Source organism: Mus pahari, chromosome 3 (assembly GCF_900095145.1).
Source record: "Mus pahari chromosome 3, PAHARI_EIJ_v1.1, whole genome shotgun sequence".
Classification (NCBI taxonomy): Eukaryota; Metazoa; Chordata; class Mammalia; order Rodentia; family Muridae; genus Mus; species Mus pahari.
In genome coordinates this window covers 39395057-39418680 of record NC_034592.1, presented here as the reverse complement: position 1 = coordinate 39418680, position 23624 = coordinate 39395057, and the positions used below count along the sequence as shown (strand labels likewise).

Here is a 23624-nt window from a genome sequence, read left to right as displayed (position 1 = left end):
TAGATGATGTGCTCAATTCAGATGATTTCACACAGGAAGAATCTATTATCATCTCCTTATACTAGAGGTTGGAAAATGATTTCTGCTTCCTTAATATGTTTATATGTAGGGTAGAGAAGATCCTATCTCAAAACTGAAACAATAATCCATATATAAATAATTAAACATTGAAAAAATTCTCAAAATTAAAAAAAAAAATTGTTGAAAAACTTCAAGTCCTAGAAGGGCTCATGCTTCAATAAATGGCTCAAAAACACTTAATTACTTGAGAGCGGGTCTCACTATACAGCCCTGTCTGACCTGTAATCTATATAGGTAGATAACTATATAGATACACCTGCCTGTACCACCATGCCTGGTTATAAAGATCTCTTAAATTATGTGTGTTATGCCAGGCAGTGGTAACCCCAGCACTTGGGAGGCAGAGGCAGGTGGATTTCTGAGTTCGAGGCCAGCCTGGTCTACAGAGTGAGTTCCAGGACAGCCAGGGCTACACAGAGAAACCCTGTCTCGAAAAAACAAAACCAAAAAATTGTGTGTTTATGATCTGTGTGAGTCGGGGGGTTCGTGCTCAGGATACTGCCTTAGGGAGGGGGCAGAAGACTCTTTCCTTGAGTTGGTTCCTTCTGCCCTCGCTTCTGGGTATTGAACATCATTCTTCAGGCTTGGGCTAGAAGGGCTTTTACAGCCAAGCCATTTCGTCGGCTCAAGGTGCCGGCTGTGTGCTTTTCAATTCAAAAGCCAGGGCTACATTCTAAAAGTACTTACTGAGCACCTTCTAGCCAGATACTATTTTCTAGATCCCGCGTTCACACAGTGAACAAAACTCATGGAATGCATAGTCTACTACAATTATCTGTACCATAGAGAGGTATGATATGAACAGATATGAAGCAGGGTGAAGAAGTACAGGGCAATGTATTGCAGGAAGAGTGTTTGCACACTTATACTTATTTAAATGCCTGGCTGGATCCAGTGGGAACCGGGGTTTATGACTCTTATAAATAACCAAGTCATTATAAACATTATAAATGTTTTTGCACTATAATGCTTGAGTGCACTTCACTCATCTTTGAAGATTACTCAGCGATCCACCTACCTCTGCCTACCACGTGCTGGGGATTAATGGCGTGGGCCACAACGCCAGGCATTTTATTTTTAATTTTATGTGTCTGCATGTGGGTATGGGCCAGTGAGTGTAGATGCCTAAGGAAGCCAGAAGAGGGTGTCAGGTTCCCGGAACTAGGCATTACAGACTGCTCTAAACCCTGCCTCCGCGAGGGTACAAAAACCTAAGTAGCAAGCGCTCTTAATTGCTGAGCCACCTCTCCAATCCCCTCACTCGTCCTTATATCCCACAGTCCAAACTGGGTTTTCATGCAGGAGAAATGAGAAGCAAGGAATCTCTCCGCAGCCGCTTTCCAGGGTGACTTGTTTAAGCGAGGGATCCCACGAGCATCTGCAATCCAGGCGGCAATTCTCGGCGCCTCTCATAGGGCAGCAGCTCTGTTTCCATAGCACCCAAGACGCGGTGCGGGCGCGGGGTCCGAGTAGCAAGACCTGATCTGGTACCCAGGAACTACTCGGGTTCGAGAAGAGTTGCTGTCACAACCTGGGGCGAAGGAAACGACATTCCCGAGCCACGCACCCGGCCTCGCCTCTCTGGATCTGCAAGCTCGGCGGCCTCCAGCATCTCCAGCTGCCACAACTTCCGGCCCCGAAGCCCCGCCTCCCGGCCCCGTGGCTCTCTCGGGTCCTCACTGCGGCAAGGTGACTGTGGCGGCTGCCGTGTCTGATCAGGCGTGGGACCGGAGCCTACCACGTCTTTGGGACAGCAGGGAGGCCACTACAGGGTGCTAGCGCTCAGCCAAGCGTCGTGCGGCCCCGCCGGCGGGGTTGGAGCCGCGGCGGCCGGGCGCCGGGCAGGCAGGCGCGCGCGGGGCAGGCACGGCGGCGGAAGTGAAGGCACGGCTGGGCCAAGCCGTCTAGGAAGCCGCGGCGGGTCGCCCAGCTGGGGCAGTCGGAGCCCCGCCAGAGCGTCGGGATTCAGCTCCGCTTGCCGGCGCGATGCCTCTGTTCACTGCCAACCCGTTCGAGCAAGATGTGGGTGAGTGCGGTGCCCGGCGCGCTGTGTGCAAGGCGAAAGTGGGCGGCGGCCCGGGTGCCTGGAAAGCCCGGCGGAGAGTGAAGGGGCGGCGCCGCTCTCGACGGCGGGGGGCAGCCTCGGTGCGTCTCTGCCTCGGCCAACTCCTGCCTGCCCGAGATGGGAGTCCCGAGCAGGTTGTTCCCGTCACCCAGAGCAGGAGTTGGGGAAAAGCCTGGTTCGTTGGAGGCTTAAGTTGCTGATAAAAACTTCCTGCTTTCTCCCGTGCTCGTTAACACCCGTCCCTTTGGAAACCAAGTGCAGTCGTGGACACCCTGTTTGCTGTCTCGAACTAGAGACCTAGAATTACCAGGCTTAACTCGCATCGCTTCCGTAAGCACACATCTAAGCCCTGGTCGGTTGCAGTTTCAGTATTTATTGACTGTCTTGAAGGTGCTGCGAGAGCCAGGCTCAGAGGATGAGAAGGAAAACTCCCAGAATCTTTAAATAGCCCAGAACAACCGATATTTGTTGGAGTCAAAACTTTACTCTGGTAGCGCAAGTCTTTCAAAATGAGAAAAAAAAAAAAAATGGATGGGTATAATTTAAGCATAATATTGACAGTAAAAAGCACAGGCTAGCATAATTTTTGTAGCAGTAGTTAACACACTTCTAGCGAGTTTTTCGGATTTAGACATTTCCAGGCAAACAAAATGCTACATATTTTACTACCAGTTTGTTCAGTTAAAATTTCTGTTCATTTAAGAAAAAACTAGAAGCCAGGTGGTGGTGGCGGCGCACGCCTTTAATCCCAGCACTTGGGAGTCAGAGACAGGCAGATTTTTGAGTTCGAGGCCAGCCTGGTCTACAGAGTGAGTTCCAGGACAGCCAGGGCTATACAGAGAAACCCTGTCTTGAAAACCAAAAAAAAAAAGAAAAGAAAAAAAAAGAAAGAAAGAAAGAAAAGAGTAGAAAGCGCTTCATCAATCATGTTCAAGTGAGTGACTAATTATATAGGAAGCATGTGAGGCTTAGTCACCGTTTAAGGAATAATTAATTGTTCTTTTGTAACAATACCTGTGTGACACATTGCACTTTTTTTTTCTTCACATTACACTTTTTAATTGTTATTGGATTAATTGAGGTTTGAGACAGAGTGGAGTCTCTATATAGTCTAGGCTGGCTTCAAATTCCTAAAACCTCAGTCTTAGTATTGAGAATTGTGGGATGCCATGTCTGGGTGGGCCTCCCCCCTCATTGAGACCTGTGCTTCTTACTGTGACTGTAAACACTTGGATTTTGCTCTAATGGAATGTGTGTGAAAAAGCCAAGTAGAAGAGGTTATTTTATTTTTCTTTATTAGTTTGCTATTGGTGTGCGTGGGTGTTTTGCCCGCATGTTATATTTGTCACTTATGTACTGTGCCTGAGGAGACCAGAAGACAGTGTCAGCTCAGCTGTCAACTGGAGTTACAGGCAGTTGTGAGCCACCCTGTGGAAGCTGGGAAACGCAGGGAGGAGCAGGGGGTGTTCTTAACTGAGCCATCTCTCCAGCCCATGGCAGATTATCTAAAACACAAAACCTATGAACTTTAAAAATTTTTTTTGTTTTATTTTTATCTTTTGGTGTTTCGAGACAGGGTTTCTCTGCCCTGGCTGTAGACCAGGCTGTAGACCAGGCTGTAGACCAGGCTGGCCTCGAACTCAGAAATCCGCCTGCCTTTGCCTTCCAAGTGTTGGGATTAAAGGTGTGTGCCACCATGCCCAGCTTAAAACCTGTGAACTCTTTCTTCAAGGAAAAAATTTCCTAGGAGCCTGTTTGTTGTTTTCGAATTGAAAACTTTTTTGGGTAGCAATATTATGAGTTGCTCTGCCTAGTTTATTTTTCTATACTGTCTTCCTCAGTACATTCTGAAATCTTTGTGTCAAAGCTTAGTGTAGTTCTCTTAGGTTCTGGTCTTCAGACAGAAACAAACAAACAAACAAACAAACAAATAACCTGTGTCGGTTATTTCATGGGCTGTGAAATTGGTTGAGGCCACTTGGACGAATGCAACTAGGAAAAGAAAAATGGAACGAAATTCTAAGGAGCTCAGATTGCTCTGAAAAAAGTATCAGGAAATTATATGTTGTGTTTTTCAGACCTTAAGGACTCTTAATGTGAAAGAGTTAAATAATGCAAAGCAAGTCATTAGCTGATTGAGCATTTTGCAGCAACGTTCCATGGCCCTTTTTTGGTAGCACTATCTTTATTACTGTGGTATGCGTGTGTTACCTGTGTTCACTCTTCATCCTACAGAAATGCATGGGGTCATCACTGTGGAACAGGAGTTGTAGCATGTGCTAGAGACAAAAATTCATACGTATACTGAGTGCTTGCTCACAAGACACTCAAGTCCAAGGAAGGACACATGCTCCAGTAGATGGTTGTACTGAAATGTGATTAATGCAGCTTAGTAGATATGGGGGATATGGAAGATGGTATCTGCCCCCCCCCCCCGCCACCTTTGCCTAAAGTTATCGATCATCTATGAGGGCAAGACAAGCAACAGTGTCAGGCAGGAAGTTCCCAAGGTAAAGGTCGCCGTTGTTCTTTCCTTCTCTGGCAGCATCGCTTCAGGAGGAAGCAGCCATGTCTTCCATTGTGTGCAGTAGAGCACACACAGGAGGTTTCCAATGAGAGAAAGTAGACATGGAGGACTTGGTGGGAAGACGGAGTGGCTGGTGTTAAAAGGAGACGATTCTGTCATGGCATGTAGACCCCGTCCCTTTTGCAGCAATCCCCAGAGAGGCAGCTGTGAAGATGAAGTTCAGTCCCCTTGTGGCTTCTGACTGACCGCAGCAGGCATGAGAAGGGCGCTTCACTGCGCCTTCTCATGCTCAGGAAGCCCGTGTTTCCCCGAGACAGAAGGGTAATACTCGCTCTGTGCACCATCGGAGGGATGATGAAGGTCAGGTTATACAAGGACAGTACAAAGGTCGGCAGGTTGGCAGAGTGGTCCAGGTGAGGGGGAAGAAGCACGAATCTCCTCCACTGAATGGGAGAAAAGGCTGTGCCTCAAGTGTCCGTGTGAGAGCATCTGCCCAGCAAGGTGGTTATCACCAAGGTCAAGCTGGAAAAAGTCTGCAGAAACATAAAATTAAAAATGAAAATCCTGCAACAGAAAGCCAAGTCTGGCCAAGTAGGAAGGGGAAAGGGTGAATACAGGGGAGAAAGTACTGAAAAGATGCAGGGGTAGAGGAACTTCATACATCCTACTTTAAAGACAGCTTGACTAAGCGAGGGCGGGGTGCTGTTTGCTTAGATTCAGTCCCAGGCTTGTTACCTTTGGTGTAGAGTCATTGCTTGGCTGTTTGATGCCCTAACCTCACTGCTTGGTACTGTACTTTTTTCTCTTTGCTCAAGCCAGGCCCTTCCCCCCCCCCCCGCCCTTTTTTTTTTTGTCTAATAGTCTGCCCTCTGGGCTATTGATCGTTCATTGCTGAATGTTTGTACTATTTTAAAAGTTGACGTACTATCGCATGTTTGGATGTACATGCGCCACGGGGAACATGTGACAGAGAGCGCTTCCTTGTGGAGGCAAAGGCTCCTTTCTACCTTGCTGTGCTCTCGTAGCCGGCCAGTGAGCTTCTGAGTTCCTGGGACAGTTTTCTAAAGGAGTGCTGGGTTGTGTGCCACTACGTCTGCTCCTCAGACTTCCGAGGCAACTGGTTTTTATCTGCTGAACCATCTCTCTGGCCATTGTTTTATTCTTGAGACAGAGCCATAATATGTGTCTTGCTCTGCCCTGGAACTGTCATGTAGCCTTGCATGGCCTCGAACTCGAGATCTTGCCTTAGCTTTCTGAATGCTGGGTACTCGGGTATGTGTAATCATGCCTAACTCTAAATATTTGTCTTTTCATTTGCCATTTCCACCCATTCTTAAAGATATGTGTGTTTGAACCCCAGAAAGCTAGGTTCTAATTTTACTCCAGAAAAGTGTCTTCTGAGGAGGCGGCTTGTTGTGTGTCTCTCTTTTTGCTTTTGTTGCTACAAGACCTTGACAAAAACTAACTTAGGGCTTTCAATCAGTATTCCAACAGAAACTTGTAAGGGTCCTCGATGTAAAAATAGAAGCATTCCAATAATACAAATGAGTTTTGTCCATTCAAATTTATAGCATTTACCTGATTTAGTCCTTGAAGATATGATTGTTGTAATCTTTAATTTTTAAAAAGTTTTGGTTATGGATGAAGATGGCTTTATCTATCTATCTATTTATTTATTTATTGGTAGTGTAATTTTTTCCCATACCTTGTTTTGCTTGCATGGTTCCAGAAATGTTAGTACTTTCAGATAGTTTGAAAGTTTAATAACTTTGGTGTTTTCTTTAAAATGTGAACTACTTTGAGCATAGTGTATAAAATACAACGTGAACTCCCATCCCTGCCAGCAGCCAACCCTGCCAGTTCCTAATACTGTGACACATTTGATCTTTTTAAAGAAGAGAACACTCACGATACCATTGGATATATTCTTAGCAGCTGTCTTTTTCACCTTTCTTCCTTCACAGAGTTAAACACTCTTCAAAAAGAAAGTTCTGTTTGGGAAATGTGTATATTATATAATATAGAAGTACACTATATACATTTTTGTGTCTTTTCAAACTTCATAAGAGTATTTTTTTGTCTGCATCTTTTGTCATAGGCATTTTTATATGTTATTCATATTGAGGTGCATTGGCTATATGATTCTCTTCTGTGATTACACCACACTTTCATGTAGTCTCCTACACATACGGGCATGCTTATAGTTTGAAAGCAAGGCTAGGGTGAAATGACAGATTTCTATAAGTGAACAGGTTATAGTAGTAGTGTTTGATTTATCACACATTACTTTTTTGTTTAAATAAAGACCTTAAGGCGGACATGGAGTGCATGTCCGTGATACCTGTCCGTGGGAGACAGAGGCTGGAAGATCACTTTAATGTGAGGGCAGCGTGGTCTGTAGAGGAAGTATGACACCAACTAAAGATACATAGTGAGCTCTGTCTTTGATAGAAACAAGGAAGACCTTTAGAGGCATCTTTTTTATCATTAAGAATAGACTTGGCACGTGTGTGATGTAGAATGTCACACCTTGGCTATTGGACAACTGATAGCTCTAGCCATTTGTTGTCTGTACATCAAAATAAAACATAAGGGCTTATCTCCTCTTTGCTTTATTTTCTATTAATCTTCCCTCTGTGGTTGCCTTCTTTCTTTGCTTTCTCTTTTCCTTTCTGCTGTGGATCTAACAGTCTCTCATGTGCCAGAAAAGCACTTTCCCACTCTGCTACATCCCTGTCTTCTTTCCTCGGTTGCCTGCTGTCCCTAACTCTGACATCTGCTTAAAGAGATGGAGTCTGTCTTCCAAAACTCCTGAGGTCAAGGGATCCTCCAGCCTCACCCTCCCAGGTAAGCTGGAGGCAAGAGCCGCTAATGAATTGTTTTTATTTTGTTTTAAATTTCCAGGTACAAAGCGTTTTTTACGTAGCCAGGCTGCCCTCATGACCCTGGCTAGTCTTGATCTTGGAGCACACCTATATCAGATTCTCCAGGACTAGGAGTGCAGTCTCTACCCTATTTAGTTACAGTCTTTTAAAAAGTATAGTTTATACATTTCTAATCATGTGTGTTAGTGTGGGTCTGTGTGTGGGTCTGTGCATTTGAGTACAGCCTTGGAGCTGTCGTGACAGCGATTGCAAGGCACTTGTCCTGGATGCTGGGACCCGAATTCTAGTCCTCTGTTAGAGTAGTGTACATTCTTTTTCTTGTTTGTTTATGTATGTCGTTTTTGAGATAGGGTCTCACTATGTAGCTCTGGCTGTCCTGGAACTCAGTATGTAGAGTTTAAAGGTGGTCTTGAACTCACTGAGATCCGCCTGCCTCTTCCTCCTGAGTTCTGGGATATATACACTTAGTATTATATATATACCCTTAACCTCTGAGCATCTCTCCAGCCCTGAGTAACAAAGATTTTGAATGTCATTTAGCCAACAATTTCTTTCCTAAAATAATTACAGTATTAGCCAGTATTGTCAATCCTCTTGCTAAAACAAGTACTGTTTTAGAAACGAGAGACATTTGCTATTGCCTATACATTCTTTCCCTTCAGCCTTTACTTAATTTATTTTTGTTTGAATTTTTTTTTCATATTTATCTTACTTTTTAAAAAGATTTATCTTACATGCATGTATGTGTACCATTGTGTGCCTGGTGCCTGTGAAGGTCAGAAGAGAGCGTTGGATCCCCTGAAATTGGAGTTATGGTTGGTTGTGGTGCTGGGAACTGAACTTGGGTCCTCTGCAAGACTAGCACATGCTCTTAAACCCTGAGCCATCGCCCGAGCCCCCGTATTTTGTTGTTTGGAAATAGGATCTTGTTGTATGACCCAGGCTATCCTGGAACTTGGGACTTGCAATCTTAGTCTTTTGCTCCTTCCCAAGAGCGGCTGGCATCACTACTATACTCTAGTCAGTATTTCTGTTTGAAGACTGAATTTCACATTGCCTATGGCATCTTCTGCTCTCCCAGGCATTGTAAATATTGCTTCCATCTTGTAAAGTGCCTTTCAGGGGGCCTTCGTTTGATTTGCAGTTGAGGCAATATGAAGATGGAGTGTCCTGTAATGCAGTTGTAGTTGGGACTGACTGTTGATGCAACTCAGGGTGCTTACTCACCGGGGTGACACTCATGAAGGCGTGGAGCTGGACTTATGACCCAGCAGATCCTGCTTCCGTAGTTAGCACAGGCACATCCTACGTTTAATGCACTGCACTACAACAAAATAAAAGGTTTAAAGGAAGCAATGCTGATCCAGGTCTCTAACGCTCTGTTCTGCCGCGTCCTTAAGTCAGTGTCATTCCTGACACGTCATCTCACTGGGCTTTAGCCTAGGCTAGCTTGAATCCCAGGGTCAAGTGGTCTTCCTTTCTTAACTTCCTGAGTGCTGGGACCACAGGTCAGTGCCAGAATGCCTAGCATTGTGGGCACGGAGGCAGCAGCGGGGTGTTTTGAGGCAGGGACTTGCCATGTTGCTGACTTCAAACTATCTTCTTGTCAAAGCCTCCCAAGTAGCTGAGACTATAGGCATGTACCGCCGTGTCTTGCATGTTTAATGTGATTTTCATTTCTTTTGAGACAGGGTCTTGCAGTGTAGCCTAGGCTGACTTCAGACTCTGGATTCTCCTGGCTAACCCTCCTGGCGTCTGGGATTATAGATGGGTGCCGCTTCAGCTTTCAGTATAATGTTTAAATGAGTTAGTGACACATACTTAAGAAGGCTTAAGAAGTCAACTCATGAGTTCAGGGTTAGCCTCAGGCCAGAATACAGCAAGATGACGTGCCCCTTCCAAAATTATTCAAGATATATTGAATAAGGAGACTGCAGAACCAGCGAGGTGGCTCAGCTGGTAGAGGTATTTGCCATCAAGCCTGATAACCTAAGTTATGTTCCTGGAGCCTACCTGGTGGAAGGCGAGAGCCACTCCCTCAAGTTGTCCCTGACAAGTGCAGAGCTGCTGTGGTGCATGCATGCCCTCCTGTGCCTCTGCCCCAACATTACAGGTGCACATGCGGCCACACCCTGCATCTTGCAGCCACTGGGCATCTGTACACAGCTCTTCATCTTTCTTCAGCCCTGACTATTTTTTCTAAAATTACTATTTGATTAGCTCATAAATATTGCCTAATAATTAATAAATGTTCATTTTTATTATAGGAAATGAAGGTCATTGTAACAGGACACAGGGCATAGTCCTTTGCCCCTGCAATATATTGATATTCTAAAGTGTGCATTTACTTAATTTAAGTTCATTAATATTGGTTTCATGTCAGAAATTTGTTACAGCCCAATGGTGTAGTTTTTGTTAGCTTAGCTGTTCAAGTACCATCCTATTGTTTTATTTATCCTTGAAGTTGATTATAATTTTTGCTTATTTCATGTGTATGTGTGTGCTCATACACTCATCTGCCCATGTGTTTGGAAGCTAGAGGTTAAAGTTAAGTAACCTCAACTCTCCTTCGCCACCTTATTTTTTGCAGTGGAATCTCGGACTGTATGTACAACGCCTTGGTTGGGCTGTGCTGGCTAGCAAGGCCTGGCTGCCCTCCCTCCTGCCTCACCGGCGGTGCACTTGGCTTCTGTGCGGATACTGAGGGGTCAGTTACTCACTCTTGTATGGCAGGCGGTTTACCAACTGAGCCATCTCCCCTTCTGTGTTCTCAGGGTTGTGCTGCTGTGTAGCCGAGGCTAGCCCTAAACTCTTGATGTTCCTGCCTCCTAGGTGCTGGATGTAGAAATGAGCATGCTTGTTTTCCAGGGTCCTCACCCAGGAGGACTACAGAGGGCATTCTGGCAGAACTGGCCAGCTGACAGTGAATTGTCAGGGATGTGAGATCTGCCTCTGGGTGCCCTTTTGACTTTGCCCTTTTGGTAAGTGATTTAAAGTAATAAAAAGCAAGCAAATGGTTTTGATTTCCGCCGATTTTTCTTGTATCTGCCAAACTCCTTAGTCTCTTGAAAAGAAATGTTGGTGGTCACTGTGTGGAGGAGGATGGGTGCCTCTAATGCCTGGACTCTGGTGGCAGAGGCTGTGGGTCTCTTGAATTTAAGGCTAGCCTCTTCTATAAGTGAGTTCCAGGTCAGGCAGTGTATTGTAATGAGTGTTACACCTTGTCTGTTGTGCACCACAAGGAAGAGGAGAGAATACACCAGTGGGCTCGGAGATAGCAAAATCTGTTGTTCCCAGCACATAGCAGAGTTTCTGATCCATCAGGGCCACCAGACAAGGACCCTGGAGCCTGGTTCCTTCTGGCAGCCTTGAGTAGGGGCTGAAGTAGGGTTATAAGCACACAGACCTCAAGCACCTGGGTCAGGTTACAGTTATAGTTCTTACCTGTCAGAACTCAGGACTTAGGGACTTTTCCCAAGCGTTCCATCGTCAACTGACATTGAATGTATCTGACTTGCCCAGCCAATCAAATTCATTTGTTCTTCCTATTGTTAGCAACAAGCATTATATTTTGGGTAACTACTGTTGCTTAGAGGGGGCGTTGGTCAGCTTAGGTAAAATGGAGTCTGAGGTCAAAATGGCAGCACTTAAGACAAGTTCCTTTTGTCTGCTCCCAAAATTGAGAACTTGTCTTTTTTTAAAAAGGCGATAATGTGACCTCTGAAGGGAAGAGCAGCAGAGCAAGACCTGAGGAGTGTGTGTCACACATGTGCAGCTGTCTCTCCAGATGAGTGTGGGAGCTACAAACTAATCACGTGTCCTCCTCAGTTCTCCACCTGGATTTTTGAGGTCGAGGTTCTTAATGAACATGGAGCTGACAGATAAGGCTAGGTCAGCACGCCCCAGGGATCTTTCTGCCTCCACTTCCCCAGCACCCAGCAGTATGTGTGGGTGCTACGTATCTGAATTTAGGTCCTGTGTGTGTGTGTGTGTGTGTGCGCATGTGTGTGCATGCATGCATGGGAGTACATGTGAGCACATTGCTTGAGTGCGTGACTACCCACTGAGCCATCTGCCCAGTGTCAAGAATACTGTAGTCAATGTGCTGAACGAGTGGAGTTAATCATGGTGTTTTGCTCAATTCTGTGTTGTAGGATTTGTCCTATCCTGCATTTCTAGGATGTTTGTGTGTAGAAAAGTTGAAAAATAACTTAGGAAGAACCTACTTTTGGCAATTTTGAACACTAAGTTGTATGCAGAAGTCTGTTTAATGTTAGTGCTTCAGAAGCAGGCATGGTGGTGCACGTCGAGAATCCTAGCACTTTGGAGGCAGAGGCAGGCAGGCCTACATTGCAGGTTCCTGGACAGCCAGGGCTAAATGCGACCCTGTCTTCAACACTGCCTTACACTTGGAGTACACCACCATGCAGAAATATTTTGCTGTATAACCCATGCAGGTTGCTTTTTTGTGTCTCAGGTTCTCCGTTCACAACGTGGAGATGTTTTTGGCTGAGGAGTGAGTGATTTAGCATATACAAAATGCTGGGAAGCTGTTACTGAATCGTTACCATCTGGTCCGAGCTCTGCTATATGTACCGCTTCATCTTGTGGATGCGCAATGCAGTTTTGTTTTTAATTTAGCTTTTTAAAAAAGATATCTTTTAATTGTATGTGTGAGTGAGTGCATGCATGTCAATTCCAGGTGGGTATATGCTTTCAGAGGCAGGAGAGCTGTCAGATCGCCCCTGCCCTAGCAACTGTGGTTGTGTGCCATAGTGAGTCTACTGGCATGGGTTCTGAGAACCAAACGTGGGCCCTCTGAAGAGCAGCAGGCTCTTACCCACTAGACTATCTCTCCAGCCCCTGAACTTACCTATGTAAGAACTGTGGGGTTTAGGGATGGAGATAAATCAAGTTGGAGAGTGGTTCTTTTCTCCTCCTCCTCCTCCTCCTCCTCCTCCTCCTTCTTCTTCTTCTTCTTCTTCTTCTTCTTCTTCTTCTTCTTCTTTTCTTCTTCTGTGAACAAAGCCCACACTGCATAAATCAAACATGGTGGCACATGCCTGTCAAATCAGCACATTGGAGGTAGAAGCAGAGAAGCTTGCTCGCAGCTACCTCATAAAAAAAAAGAGAGAGAGAGAGAGAGAGAGAAAGAGTCATGTAGTCTGGAAACTTAATAATACTAAATAATCATACTAGCACAAGCATATACCATTTATTCATAAATCAGGAAGAGACATTTGTCTTACTGTTTCAGATAATTATAGTGAGCTGTGTGCGAGGAAAGGATATGCGTTCTTGGTGGAGGTCATCAGCTGTGGCCTCTTCACCTGTCTTTCAGTTTCCAATTTGTTTCTGCTTTGGAAACAATTTATTTGCATTTTCTCTTTCCTTAAAAAAATTTAAGATAAAGATTATTGATTTTATTAACACATAAGAAGCTTATGTTTTTGGTTCAAGATTGCAGTGGCTAAGTGTACCCTTGAATTTTATAATCTCCAGTGTAACAACATTGGAAGGTGGGTCCTTAGGAAAGTATTTCCCTGGTTAGGGGCTCCACTTCCTTAGAGAATTAATCCTAGATTTATTTTAAAAAGCCCTTGGGCTGGAGCGATGGTTCAGCCATTAAGAGAACTTACTACTTTCCCCGAGGATCCAGGTTCAGTTTCCAGCATCAACTTGGCAGCTCACAGCTGCTCTAGTCCAGTTCCAGAGGATCCATTGCCTTCTTCAGACCTCTATGGATACCATACATGCATGTGGGTGCACATAACATATATATATGAAGGCAAAATGCACATAAAACATATCTTTAAAATAATTCCCAAAGCCTTAATATGGAACTGTGGCTCATTGGGAAAGGTGCTTGCTGTGGAAGCTTGCCAGCCTGAGGCTGGTCCCTGGGACTATGTAAAGGTGGATAGAGAACAACCAGTTCCTCAGAGTTCACCTCTGACCTCCACGTATGCACTATAGTTCATGCATCATGTACACACATAACAAAAGGAAAATTCTTTAAAGGTTCAGTGGCTTACGGGCCTATAGTCTTGGGTCTGCAGTGCAGCAGCAAATGCAAGAGAGACCTGATCAGCAAAGTGGGATTCTAGGATTGACTGAAAGTTGTTACCTGGCTGCCACCCCTCTGTCTCCCTGTCTTGTCTGTCTGCCTGCCTGTCTGTCTGTCTGTCTCTATCTATCTATCTATTTCACATACACACAGATAAATACATACATACGCATTTTCAGAGACATTAGACATCAGGATGGATTTGCTGTCTTGGGCTTCCACCTTCTGCCAAACAGAGAAGCAACAAGAAGGTGCTCTTCACATGTTCACACCTTGGACTTGGAATTCCCAGCCTCTGAGAGTGTGAGATACAAGATTCTGTTTTTTATTAGTTAACCTAATAATCTTAGTTATTGCGCAGGGTAACACAAAATGCACTAACATTATTCTGATCAGGTCCAAAGATATTGACAGATATTTCTTTCTTTGTTCAGTTTGACGTATTGAAACAGTGTCACCAGGTGTGGTGGTTTGAATAAGAGTGGTCCCCCTACCTCCATAGGCTATGCTTAGTCATCAGGGAGTAGCTCTACTTGAGAAGGATTAGAAGGATTTGAAGGTGTGGCCTTGGAGGAAGTCACTGGGGGTGGACTTTGTGGTTTCACAAGTCCAGCCAGCAGTGGTCAGGCAGTGGTGGCACATACAGACCTTTAATCCCAGCACTTGAGAGGCAGACAGGTCTCTGTGAGTTTGAGGTTAGAGGCCAGCCTGGGTATAGAGTGAGTACTTGGACAAGCAAGGCTTTGAAGTGAAGTCCTGTCTAAAAAAAAAAAACCAACCAACCAACCAATAAACAAATAAATAAGCAAGCTCATTCCAGAAGCCCCCTACTCTACCTACAGATCATGATGATCTCAGTTCTGCTCTGGTACCTGCCTGCATGCTACCTACCATGCCTCCCACTATGATGCTAATGGACTAACCCTCTGAAACTAAGCAAGCCCCCAGTTAAATGCTTTCATAAGCATTGCCTTGGCCATGGTGTCTCTTTGCAGCAGTAAAACAGTGACCAAGACCAAGTTGGTATCAGTGGCTAGGGTATTACTGTGATAGGCTTGAGCATGCTGTTTGTTGTGAACTTTGGGACTTTGGAGTAGAAAAGTGGTTGAATGCTTTAAGTGGGGTTTAATGGACCATACTAATAGAAGCATGGAAGCGTGGTGCTAAGAGCAATGAAGATTCTGACAGCCCAGCCCATTTTCAGAGGGGAAGGATATAAGTCAGTGGCCTAGATGCCATCCTTGTGATAGTTTGGCAAAGAATGTGGCTACTTTTTGCTCTTGTCTAAAAGATCTGCCAGAGGCTTGTGTGTGTGTGTGTGTGTGTGTGTGTGTGTATGTGTGTATATAAGAGTTTTGTATTAATCGTGTTAGCAGAGGAGATTTTAAAGACAGCTTTGCATTGACTTGGTCATGTGGTTGCTAGTAATAGCTCTAATGCAGATCTATAATGAAAAAGAGCTAGCTGGACCAACAGAAATGCAAAATGTACAGTTTGAAGAGAAAAGGAGCACCAGGAAGTGGGATGGAGCTAAGTCCTGTGCTCAGGGAGATGATGTTTAAACAAAAGCCTGATGCCAACTGAAAAGAATGGAGTGGGAACTTCAGGGTAAGACCCCACCCAGCTAAGCCCCCAACTTGTCAAAAGGAATTAAAGATAAGCTTAATAGGTGGAGGAAACCATCCACAGCAGAAAGCTGACGAAGATGTAATTAAAAGAGGGGATCCAAGATCCAGCCCCAGCAAGCAGGAGCACTTGTCAGTGACCAATGTAACTGGCCTAGAACTCACTGTGTCCTGCCTGGCCTGGGGTTCAGCAATCCAATCAGTGCTTGCCTCAGTGTTGAAATTCAAGGTGTGCGCCACCATGCCTGGCTCTGATAGATAGTGTTTTAATCATGATAAAATTTTGTTGCTTTTTGTCACTGTCTTTTTTCTGTATATATCCCAGTCATTATTTACCATATGACTGGAGATTGTAAGGTGTATTGTGTTTTGGCTGTGGGTTTAGGTCCATTTGTAAAATAGTTGAATAGCATGGTAAAGCTCTGGGTTCAGTCCCCCAGCAGTGCACAAACTGGATGTGGTGGTGCACACCTGTAATCCTCCCACCCGGGAAGTGGAGGCAGGAAAAATGAGGTTGAGGGTCATTCTTGGCAATGTAGCAGGGTTGAGGCCCATTTAGGCTATGAGACACCCCCCTCCCCAAATTCATTAAGGGAGCTAACTGTATGTACTGTAGATGGTTTCCAATTTTAATAGTTCATACTCACTTAATGAAAGATTTAAACTACGAATTAATTTATAAGCAGTCCTTATCATTTGGTTCTAATACAGTCGTATTTAATTATAATTTAATTTAATTATAATTTAATTTAGCAATACCAGTACCATAACAGTAAGCCTTGTGCTACCCTGGGCATAAAATTTAGAAGAAATGGCTTGGGTTTCAAACTGCAAAGCTATTAGCTAACCCTGTGTAAGGGCTTTCTTCCCCCGTAGCCCCCATCCCCCAACACTTGCTTTTGCTTTTGAGACAGATACTCACTATGTAGCCCTGGGTGGCCTGAAGTTACTGAACTCACATACATTTACCCGTCTCTGCCCTTAGTGTTTTAAATTGTTCATTTTCTGTCTGTTCCACGGAAAGCTTTAAAGCCTAATACAGTTGAGGTTCTGATTATTTGCTTGTTTAAAAAATATTATAACTCTCATTCATATTTCCTAAACCTATATTTGCATTACTAAATCTGGTTTTAAGTCAGAGGGCCTTGTTGTTTGTTTGTTTGTTTGTTTTGTACGGCTTGTACTTGACGTTAGGACCTCACATGTCCTGGGCAAGTGCTCTGCCATTAAACAGTATTCCCAGCCCTTGTGAGTTTTCCAGTTAATACATTTTACTTTTTAGTTAAGAAATTCCATTTTTTTTTTACTGTCCCTGGCTTCTACCAAATACGTGCTCTACTCTTTTATTATAATCACCTTTGCTTTCAGTTCTTAGAAATGCATATAATAACTACTTCTTTGAATTGTGCTGCCATCTCCTTGTACTGATTTTAGCTGTACCTGTGGACTAATATCGTGGATGTGGTACTTTTTAATATTATGCTAGACATTGTGTTTACTCTTTGTTCTGTTGAGCAGTTATATTAATGGATGATCTTGAAAGTCCTGTTAGCTTGGTCATGATTTTGATCTTGAAATTTATATTCTAAAGGAGTGTTTTTAAGATGTGGCCTTTTGGGGCTTCCAGCTGAATGTATGAAATGTTCTCTTCACTTTTTGTTAATCTGTGTAGGCTACCATAACAATGCCATAGTCTGTGTGGCTTACATAACAGAAATTATTTTCTCAGTTCTGGGGACTAGAAGTCCAAGATCAAAGTGCCAGTTGGGTTGGCGTCTGGTGAGCGCTCTCCTTGGGTTGTAGACAGCTGCTTTCTAGCTCTGGAGTGACTATCCATAAAAGGACACTAACTCTGTAGCATCAGGGCTCCATCCTTATGACTTAAGTTAATTGCGTTAGTGGCCCCATCTCCAGAGCTTGCCATCCTAGTTTAGGACTTCAACATACCAATTTTGGGAGTGACACGGCTTTCAGTTTTAGAGGCAGGACAACTCCAGTACAGTAAAACCTTTACTAGATCTTGACTGCCTTTCATGGACCATCACCTAACCTACGCACAGCTGAGGCCTCCCTGAGGACCTGTGCTCACAAGCCTTTTCTTTTGGTGCCTTGTCTCTTGGCTTCTCCACTTGGGCTAGTCTTGGCCTAGCATTTCCATGTAGAAAGTTGGGGGTAATCATGAGGCTTCCTCCACACTTCTCTACCTTCAAAGACCCCAGAACTGCCCAGCCTGTTCCCCACTTCCCACAGTAGTTGTCTCATACATTCTCTGTAACTTACAGCTGGTTTTGGAAGAATAGTGAATTAATGCCAGATACTTCTGTCCTGCATGGAAGCCAAAGACTAGTCACAAGTTCTTTGCAAACGGGAGGAGGAGCTTTAATGATTTCTTGGTGAAGCTCTGGCTTATGCAGTTGGAGTTCTATTACCGATACAGCTTGTTGTATTAAAAGTTGTATGGGTAGGCTTGGATGCTTTTCAAAGCCGTGCGGTGAACACAATGGACCATGTAGAGAAGACTTTTTGTTCCTTGTAGGTACCGAAGGAGTGAGTCTAAGGATATTGTTAGAGACTTTCTAAACTGCTTCCTGGTGTGTTTGAGGTTCTCTACATACAGTAATCAAAGCCTGTTATGACTTACACCCACCAAACTCTGGAAGTTTTGCAGTTAGGCCCCAGGAGGGCTCTTTCTCCTCTATGCATTTGACACTGGATAACTGTGAGATGCAGTTCCAGTATTGGGCAGAGTGACGTGCAGTAAAAGAAAGGGTCTTAATTACAATGTTTAAACTTTCCCAGGAATTTAAAATATTCCTAAGTACATAATTTAACTGTTACTTAGTTCACTTGAAAAGTGAAGTCCATTTTGTCAGGCCTTTATAAAGTCTTCACATTTCATAGTTTTTTAAGAGAATAATTGTGAGCCCTATATTTATACAGAGTAAACTAGGGTTGATGTAATATTCAAATCAGAATACTTCGATTTTCTGTGGAACTCAAATCAAATTTGAGTATTTGAGTATTTTCTTTCTGTATTTTTGTATTATTGGTAGGCTTTTGGGATTATCGGAAAAGGCTTTGTACCTATTTGTATTACATAGACAAAATTGAAGAAATAATCATGAAAAGTTGTGTTCTAACAGAAGTAGTTAGATAATAACGGTGCTAACCTTTCAGATTAGTGGGACAGGACAGAGCCTTTTGTTATTGCTTGTTTTTTGAGACAGGGTTTCTGTGTATAGAGCTGGCTTAGAACAGGTTGGCCTTGAGCTCAGATACCCTCCTGCCTCTGCCTCCGGAGTCCTGGGATTAAAGGTGTAAGCTACCATGCCTGGCCCTGAGAAAGGACAGATTTTTTTTTTTTTTTCTAAAGTGTTTGCTTATTTATTTACCTTGTGTGTTTGAACATTTTGTTCACATGCACATTTCTGCACCGTGTATGTCTGTAAGATCCCCTGAGACAGGTTGTAGACGATTGTGGGCATACCACAGTATGTGCCAGCGGGTGGGTGCTAGAATCAGCCCAGGACCAGCACAGGTGTAAGAATAGGAAGTGCTCTGAATCACCTAGCCATCTCTCCAGCCTCAGGGCAGATTTTTAAATGTTTGTGCTGCTTAATACGTTTTGTTAAACAAAATATTAAAATATTAATATTTAAACTTAAAATATTTTTCTGCTCCTGGCTTATACTATATACTAAACAACGGTCAGATATACATATCAATGTACATATACATCTTTAGGCTTACATGTAACAAAGAAGTGATATACATACAAAAGAGAATATGGGTGCATATTTAATTTCCAAGTAGTTCACATTTTATAGCATGATATATTATAAAAAGGAAAAGTAGTCAGTTCTGTTGCAGCAGAGATAAGTCACAGGCTGAGGAAGGATAAACACAAAGCTCTGCTTTATTCTTTGGACCCAGAGAATAAAGCTACATATAGGAGAAGCCCTCCAAGGCTTTGCCTCCTACCTGAGTTGGCAAAGGTTGCTGGAGCCACAGATATTCCAGCACTCTGCCTGTTGCCTCTTGTCGCCACATGGTATTGCAGTTGAAACTCCATCTTAAGTGCGTAAGCAGTAAGACCCAGGCTCACCTAAGATCTCTCCAGGGCCACATTGTGGCGCGTTGCAGCCGCTGCACGAGCATCATAGGCTATAGAAGTACATCCAGCATACCATTCATGGAATGCTAGTGATGTTTACCAAGGGCCTGGAGTACTGTTTGATGTGCTACACACAGCAGTAGTGAAGATCCTGCCATAGTAGTGGGCGGTGAGGGGAGAGGGGAGACGAGACAATAGGTAAGAATTATTCTCTGAAACAGCCGCAGAATGGCCAGGGTATGAAGTCCTACTCATCTTTTTGAGATAGGATCTCACTATGTAGTCCAGGCTAACTAGACTTCATGATCTTGCCTCAGCCTCCAGAGTGTTGGAGTTACATGTGCTACCATCCTGGAACAATCTTAATCCTCTTAGTTGCAATGCTTGGTTTATGTGGGACATGAAATTGAGTGATACCCAGCTGGCATGGAGCTCACTCTGCAGCTCAAGATGATCTGGGCTTTTAGCCTCTCAAGGTCTGGGGTTCCGTGAGTCAGCATGCCTGGTTTCTGGTCTTTCCTCTCTGTCTGTTACAGGAGCTCCATGTGTGGGATCTGTTGCATTCCCCCTTTCTCTTTCCCCTTTGCCTAAATATGCACACACATAAGTACTGATATAAGATAGGGACCTAGAATGGGGAAATGCTGTCTGTATTACACCCCTAATGGTGTTCTAGGTTTTGTTTCTGTTTTTGTCTTTTAGTGGGAGTGGGAGTGGGGAGAGACTGAGACAGGACACATATAAAATTATACATTGTCATTTTGAGGCTAGCTAAGACACCCTAGTAAGTTTGAGATCAACCTAGACTATGTAAAGAGAACTGCCTCAAAAAAAATGTCTCAAAAAACAAAACAGCCCCGTGTATTAATAACCGGGGGAATGTACACTGTTATACCTATTTTGAAAAACTTTAGAAGTTAACATTGCCATATGACCCAAGGGTTTTGTTAACTATAAGTCAAAGAGGAATGAAAACATATATCAATTTAAGACACACATGAATGTTGATAGCAAAAAATTCATTATTCTGTTTAACCAAAAAAACAAAACAAAACAAATTCAATAAACTGATGAGATGAAGAAAATGGGTTAATCTGTCCAATAGAATGTCAGATCAGCTATGAAATGGATAAACTGGAACATATCATACTAAACAGCACGCAAGCCACAGAATATCTTATTTTAGGATTGTACTTGTGTGAAAAGACAAGCTAGGTAACTTAGACATGGGAAGCGATGGACGTGTTACTCGGGAGTGTGATTTCTTGAGGGTTTTTGTTTGTTTTATTTTTAAAGACTTAAAAAAAAATGTTGTGTGTGTGTATGAGCACGTACCTGGTGTGTCTGTGCACTATGTGTATGCCTGGTGCCCATAGAGGCCAAAGAAGAGCAATGGATTCTCTGGAATTGAAGTTGAAAGCAGCCGGGAACTGTTATGTGGGTAATGGGAATTGAACCTCACCTTCTAGAAGAGAAAGTGGGGCTCTTAACTGCTGAGCCATCTCTCCAGCCCCCAGGACAGATTTCCTTGGAGAAAATGAAATGCTTTAAAATTAGTGGTGATAGTTACATAAGCCTATAATTACACTAGCTATACTACTATTCATTATCAAATGCATGAACTGTATTAGAATGTGAGTTACATTTCTATAAAGATACTTTAAGACCTTTATGCAAATATGACCAGTCCTTTAGTTCTTAGCTTTCTTTGACTCAGCATTCTAGGCACAAACAAAACAACAGATCAGGAGACCCATGTGCTTTGTACCCTAATTTGTATGTGTCATTTTCGAATTCTCCACTGTGTAGGTTTTCTATATTTCATATTTTACTCATCAGTTTCCCTCCTTGCTGTTGAAAATAGCATTTCATTGAACAGTTTCATGCATCAAGATGGGTCAGTTGGTACAGCCCAGCAAGCTGAGTTCAATCCTTGGGACTCACTTGGTAGGAGATCATGACTCCCACCACCACACATGAGCACTGGTATACATGCTCACATGCTCACATGCACATGGATGGGCACACAGGCATACACTTGTGATAAATGTAAAATAAAAAGAAAGATAATACACACTTCTTTGTATGATGATACATTTTAAAAAACTCTGTTACAAATTAGGATTGGTTGCAGTTGTGATAATTAATTTGAGAAGATATTTTACTAGTATATCCGAGAACATTTAGTTTTAGTTTATGTTATTATAGGATACAGTTTAAAACTGAATTTAAGTTGGCTCTGGTAGCTCATGTTTGTAATCCCAGCTCTTGGCAGGATAAGGCTTTTTTTTTAAATTATATACTTTTTTTGCTTAGATTTATTTATTTTATGTGTATGAACATTTTGCTTGCATGTATGTCCGTATATTATGTGCATGCTAGGACTGGCGTTACAGACAGTTGTGAACCACCATGTGGGTGCTGGGAATTGAACCCAGGTCCTGTGCAAGAGCAGTGAGTGCTTTTATTCACCAATCCATCTCTCCAGGCCAGCAGGGTGAGGCCTTATGTGAGTTCCAGGCCAACTTGTGTTACAGAGTGAGAGACCTTGCCTTAAAAACCAAACCAACCAAACAAAAACCCAAACCTTGAAAATACATGCAGATAAAGTGGAAGATAGTAGAAGTGTGCTCTTTTCTGAAATTTATCCTTAGTTTTCTGTCTTTATCTAGAGAAAAGGTAGATTCTTAATTGTTGGTCTTCATCTCTATCTTAATGCTTTTTAAGAGTTGTTGTAATTTTTATGTATGTTAATACATCTTTCAGAAAAAGCCACAAATGAGTACAACACCACAGAAGACTGGAGTCTGATCATGGACATCTGTGACAGGGTTGGAAGCACTCCCAGTGGGTAAGAAGCCTGCTTGGCCCATGTCTTCGAGTGAAAGGGCGTTGACATGCAGATTTTTATGGGAGCATTTCTTTAAGTTTGCTCTGTAACTGCTTACTTAACTAGCTGTTTGGTTTAGGAGATAGAAGTAGAGAGTTCCAGTAGGCTAGGTTTTGTATTGATCTTGTCCTGAGAAACAAAGGCAGTATTCACTGACAATCTGATCCTTGCCCGGTGGAGGTGGTGCATGCCTTTAAACCCAGCACACAGGAGTTCCAGGACAGCTAGAGCTGTACAAGAAACCATGTCTTGAATCCCTAGCTCCCAACCCCACACCTCCCCAAAAGAAAACCTGATCTGTGTTTAGACAGATTAACCAAAGGCTTTTATAGTGGGGATGCATGCTAACCATGAACAAATACTTTGGGCTATTGGAGGAATTTCTCTGTGACGTAGACTTATATGAGAGCCTTTCTAAGCACACCAGTTGACATAATGAAGAGAGAGTAAACAGTGAATGCTGTTGGTAGGACCCAGCTGCCTGGCTGCTCCAGGAGGGGGATGTGCGCTGCTTGGTTCCCCCTGCTTTCAGAGCTCCTCTCTGAGCCTTTTACGATTGCCTGTTGTGCTAGCTCTTTTCAGGATGAGGCTTGGCTGAGGGAAAGGTCAGTCTGTCTGGAGAAAAGACATTTGTATAGTATAGTTCTCTGTGTTGACTAGCTTTTTGGTAAAGTGATTTTTCTCTTGACATTAGAATATGCAGTTTTATAACATCTGTGAACGATAGTATGAAAAACCACACAGACTTACTTAACAATGATGTTTGCAGAATTTTGTTTTTAAAGCTTTTAGTTAGGAAATACATTGTATTTTTAACATTTGAATTGAAACCCTTACAGAATTCTTAACTTTCTCCCTTTTTTTTTTTAGAGCAAAAGATTGCCTAAAAGCCATAATGAAAAGGGTAAACCATAAGGTTCCTCACGTTGCTCTGCAGGCGCTAACCGTGAGTAAATGTCGTATCAGCTGACCCTGATAAAATTGCATTCATTCAGCAACTCAAGCCACAGAGCATTTTGATGTTGATATATCTGTTTTTATCTTAATTGCTAGCTTCTTGGAGCTTGTGTGGCAAACTGTGGAAAGATATTTCATTTAGAAGTATGTTCCCGTGATTTTGCAACGGAAGTACGTTCTGTGATAAAAAATAAGGTAAATTCTAAACTGAAAAGAAGTTTAAGTCATTGCATAATAAATGTACTGTGCATTAATTTAATTGTGTATAAAAAAGTTGCATTACCAATGAAACCACTTTAAATAAGTTAAAACTTCTTGTCCTTGATTTTTGATAGTTAAAGCATCCTGACTGTTTTCTTCCTGGTGTGTGTGTGTGTGTGTGTGTGTGTGTGTGTGTGTGTGTGTGTGTGTGT

General features: G+C 43.1%; 1 protein-coding gene across 2 annotated transcripts in view; it reads left to right on the top strand.

Moving 5' to 3' along the window:
* Positions 1-1980: 1980 nt before the first annotated feature.
* Stam2 (signal transducing adaptor molecule 2) overlaps positions 1981-23624 on the top strand; it is a 44048-nt gene continuing 22404 nt past the window's right edge. The window contains exons 1-5 of one of the 2 annotated variants that reach the window (XM_029536936.1): positions 1981-2107; positions 7364-7520; positions 22131-22215; positions 23125-23200; positions 23308-23406. In XM_029536936.1, the coding sequence (XP_029392796.1) occupies positions 2102-2107; positions 7364-7520; positions 22131-22215; positions 23125-23200; positions 23308-23406 (423 nt within the window). In that variant the 5' untranslated portion in view covers positions 1981-2101. The remainder of the gene's footprint in view (positions 2108-7363; positions 7521-22130; positions 22216-23124; positions 23201-23307; positions 23407-23624) is intronic. The other variant, XM_021193333.2, reaches the window with a different exon arrangement.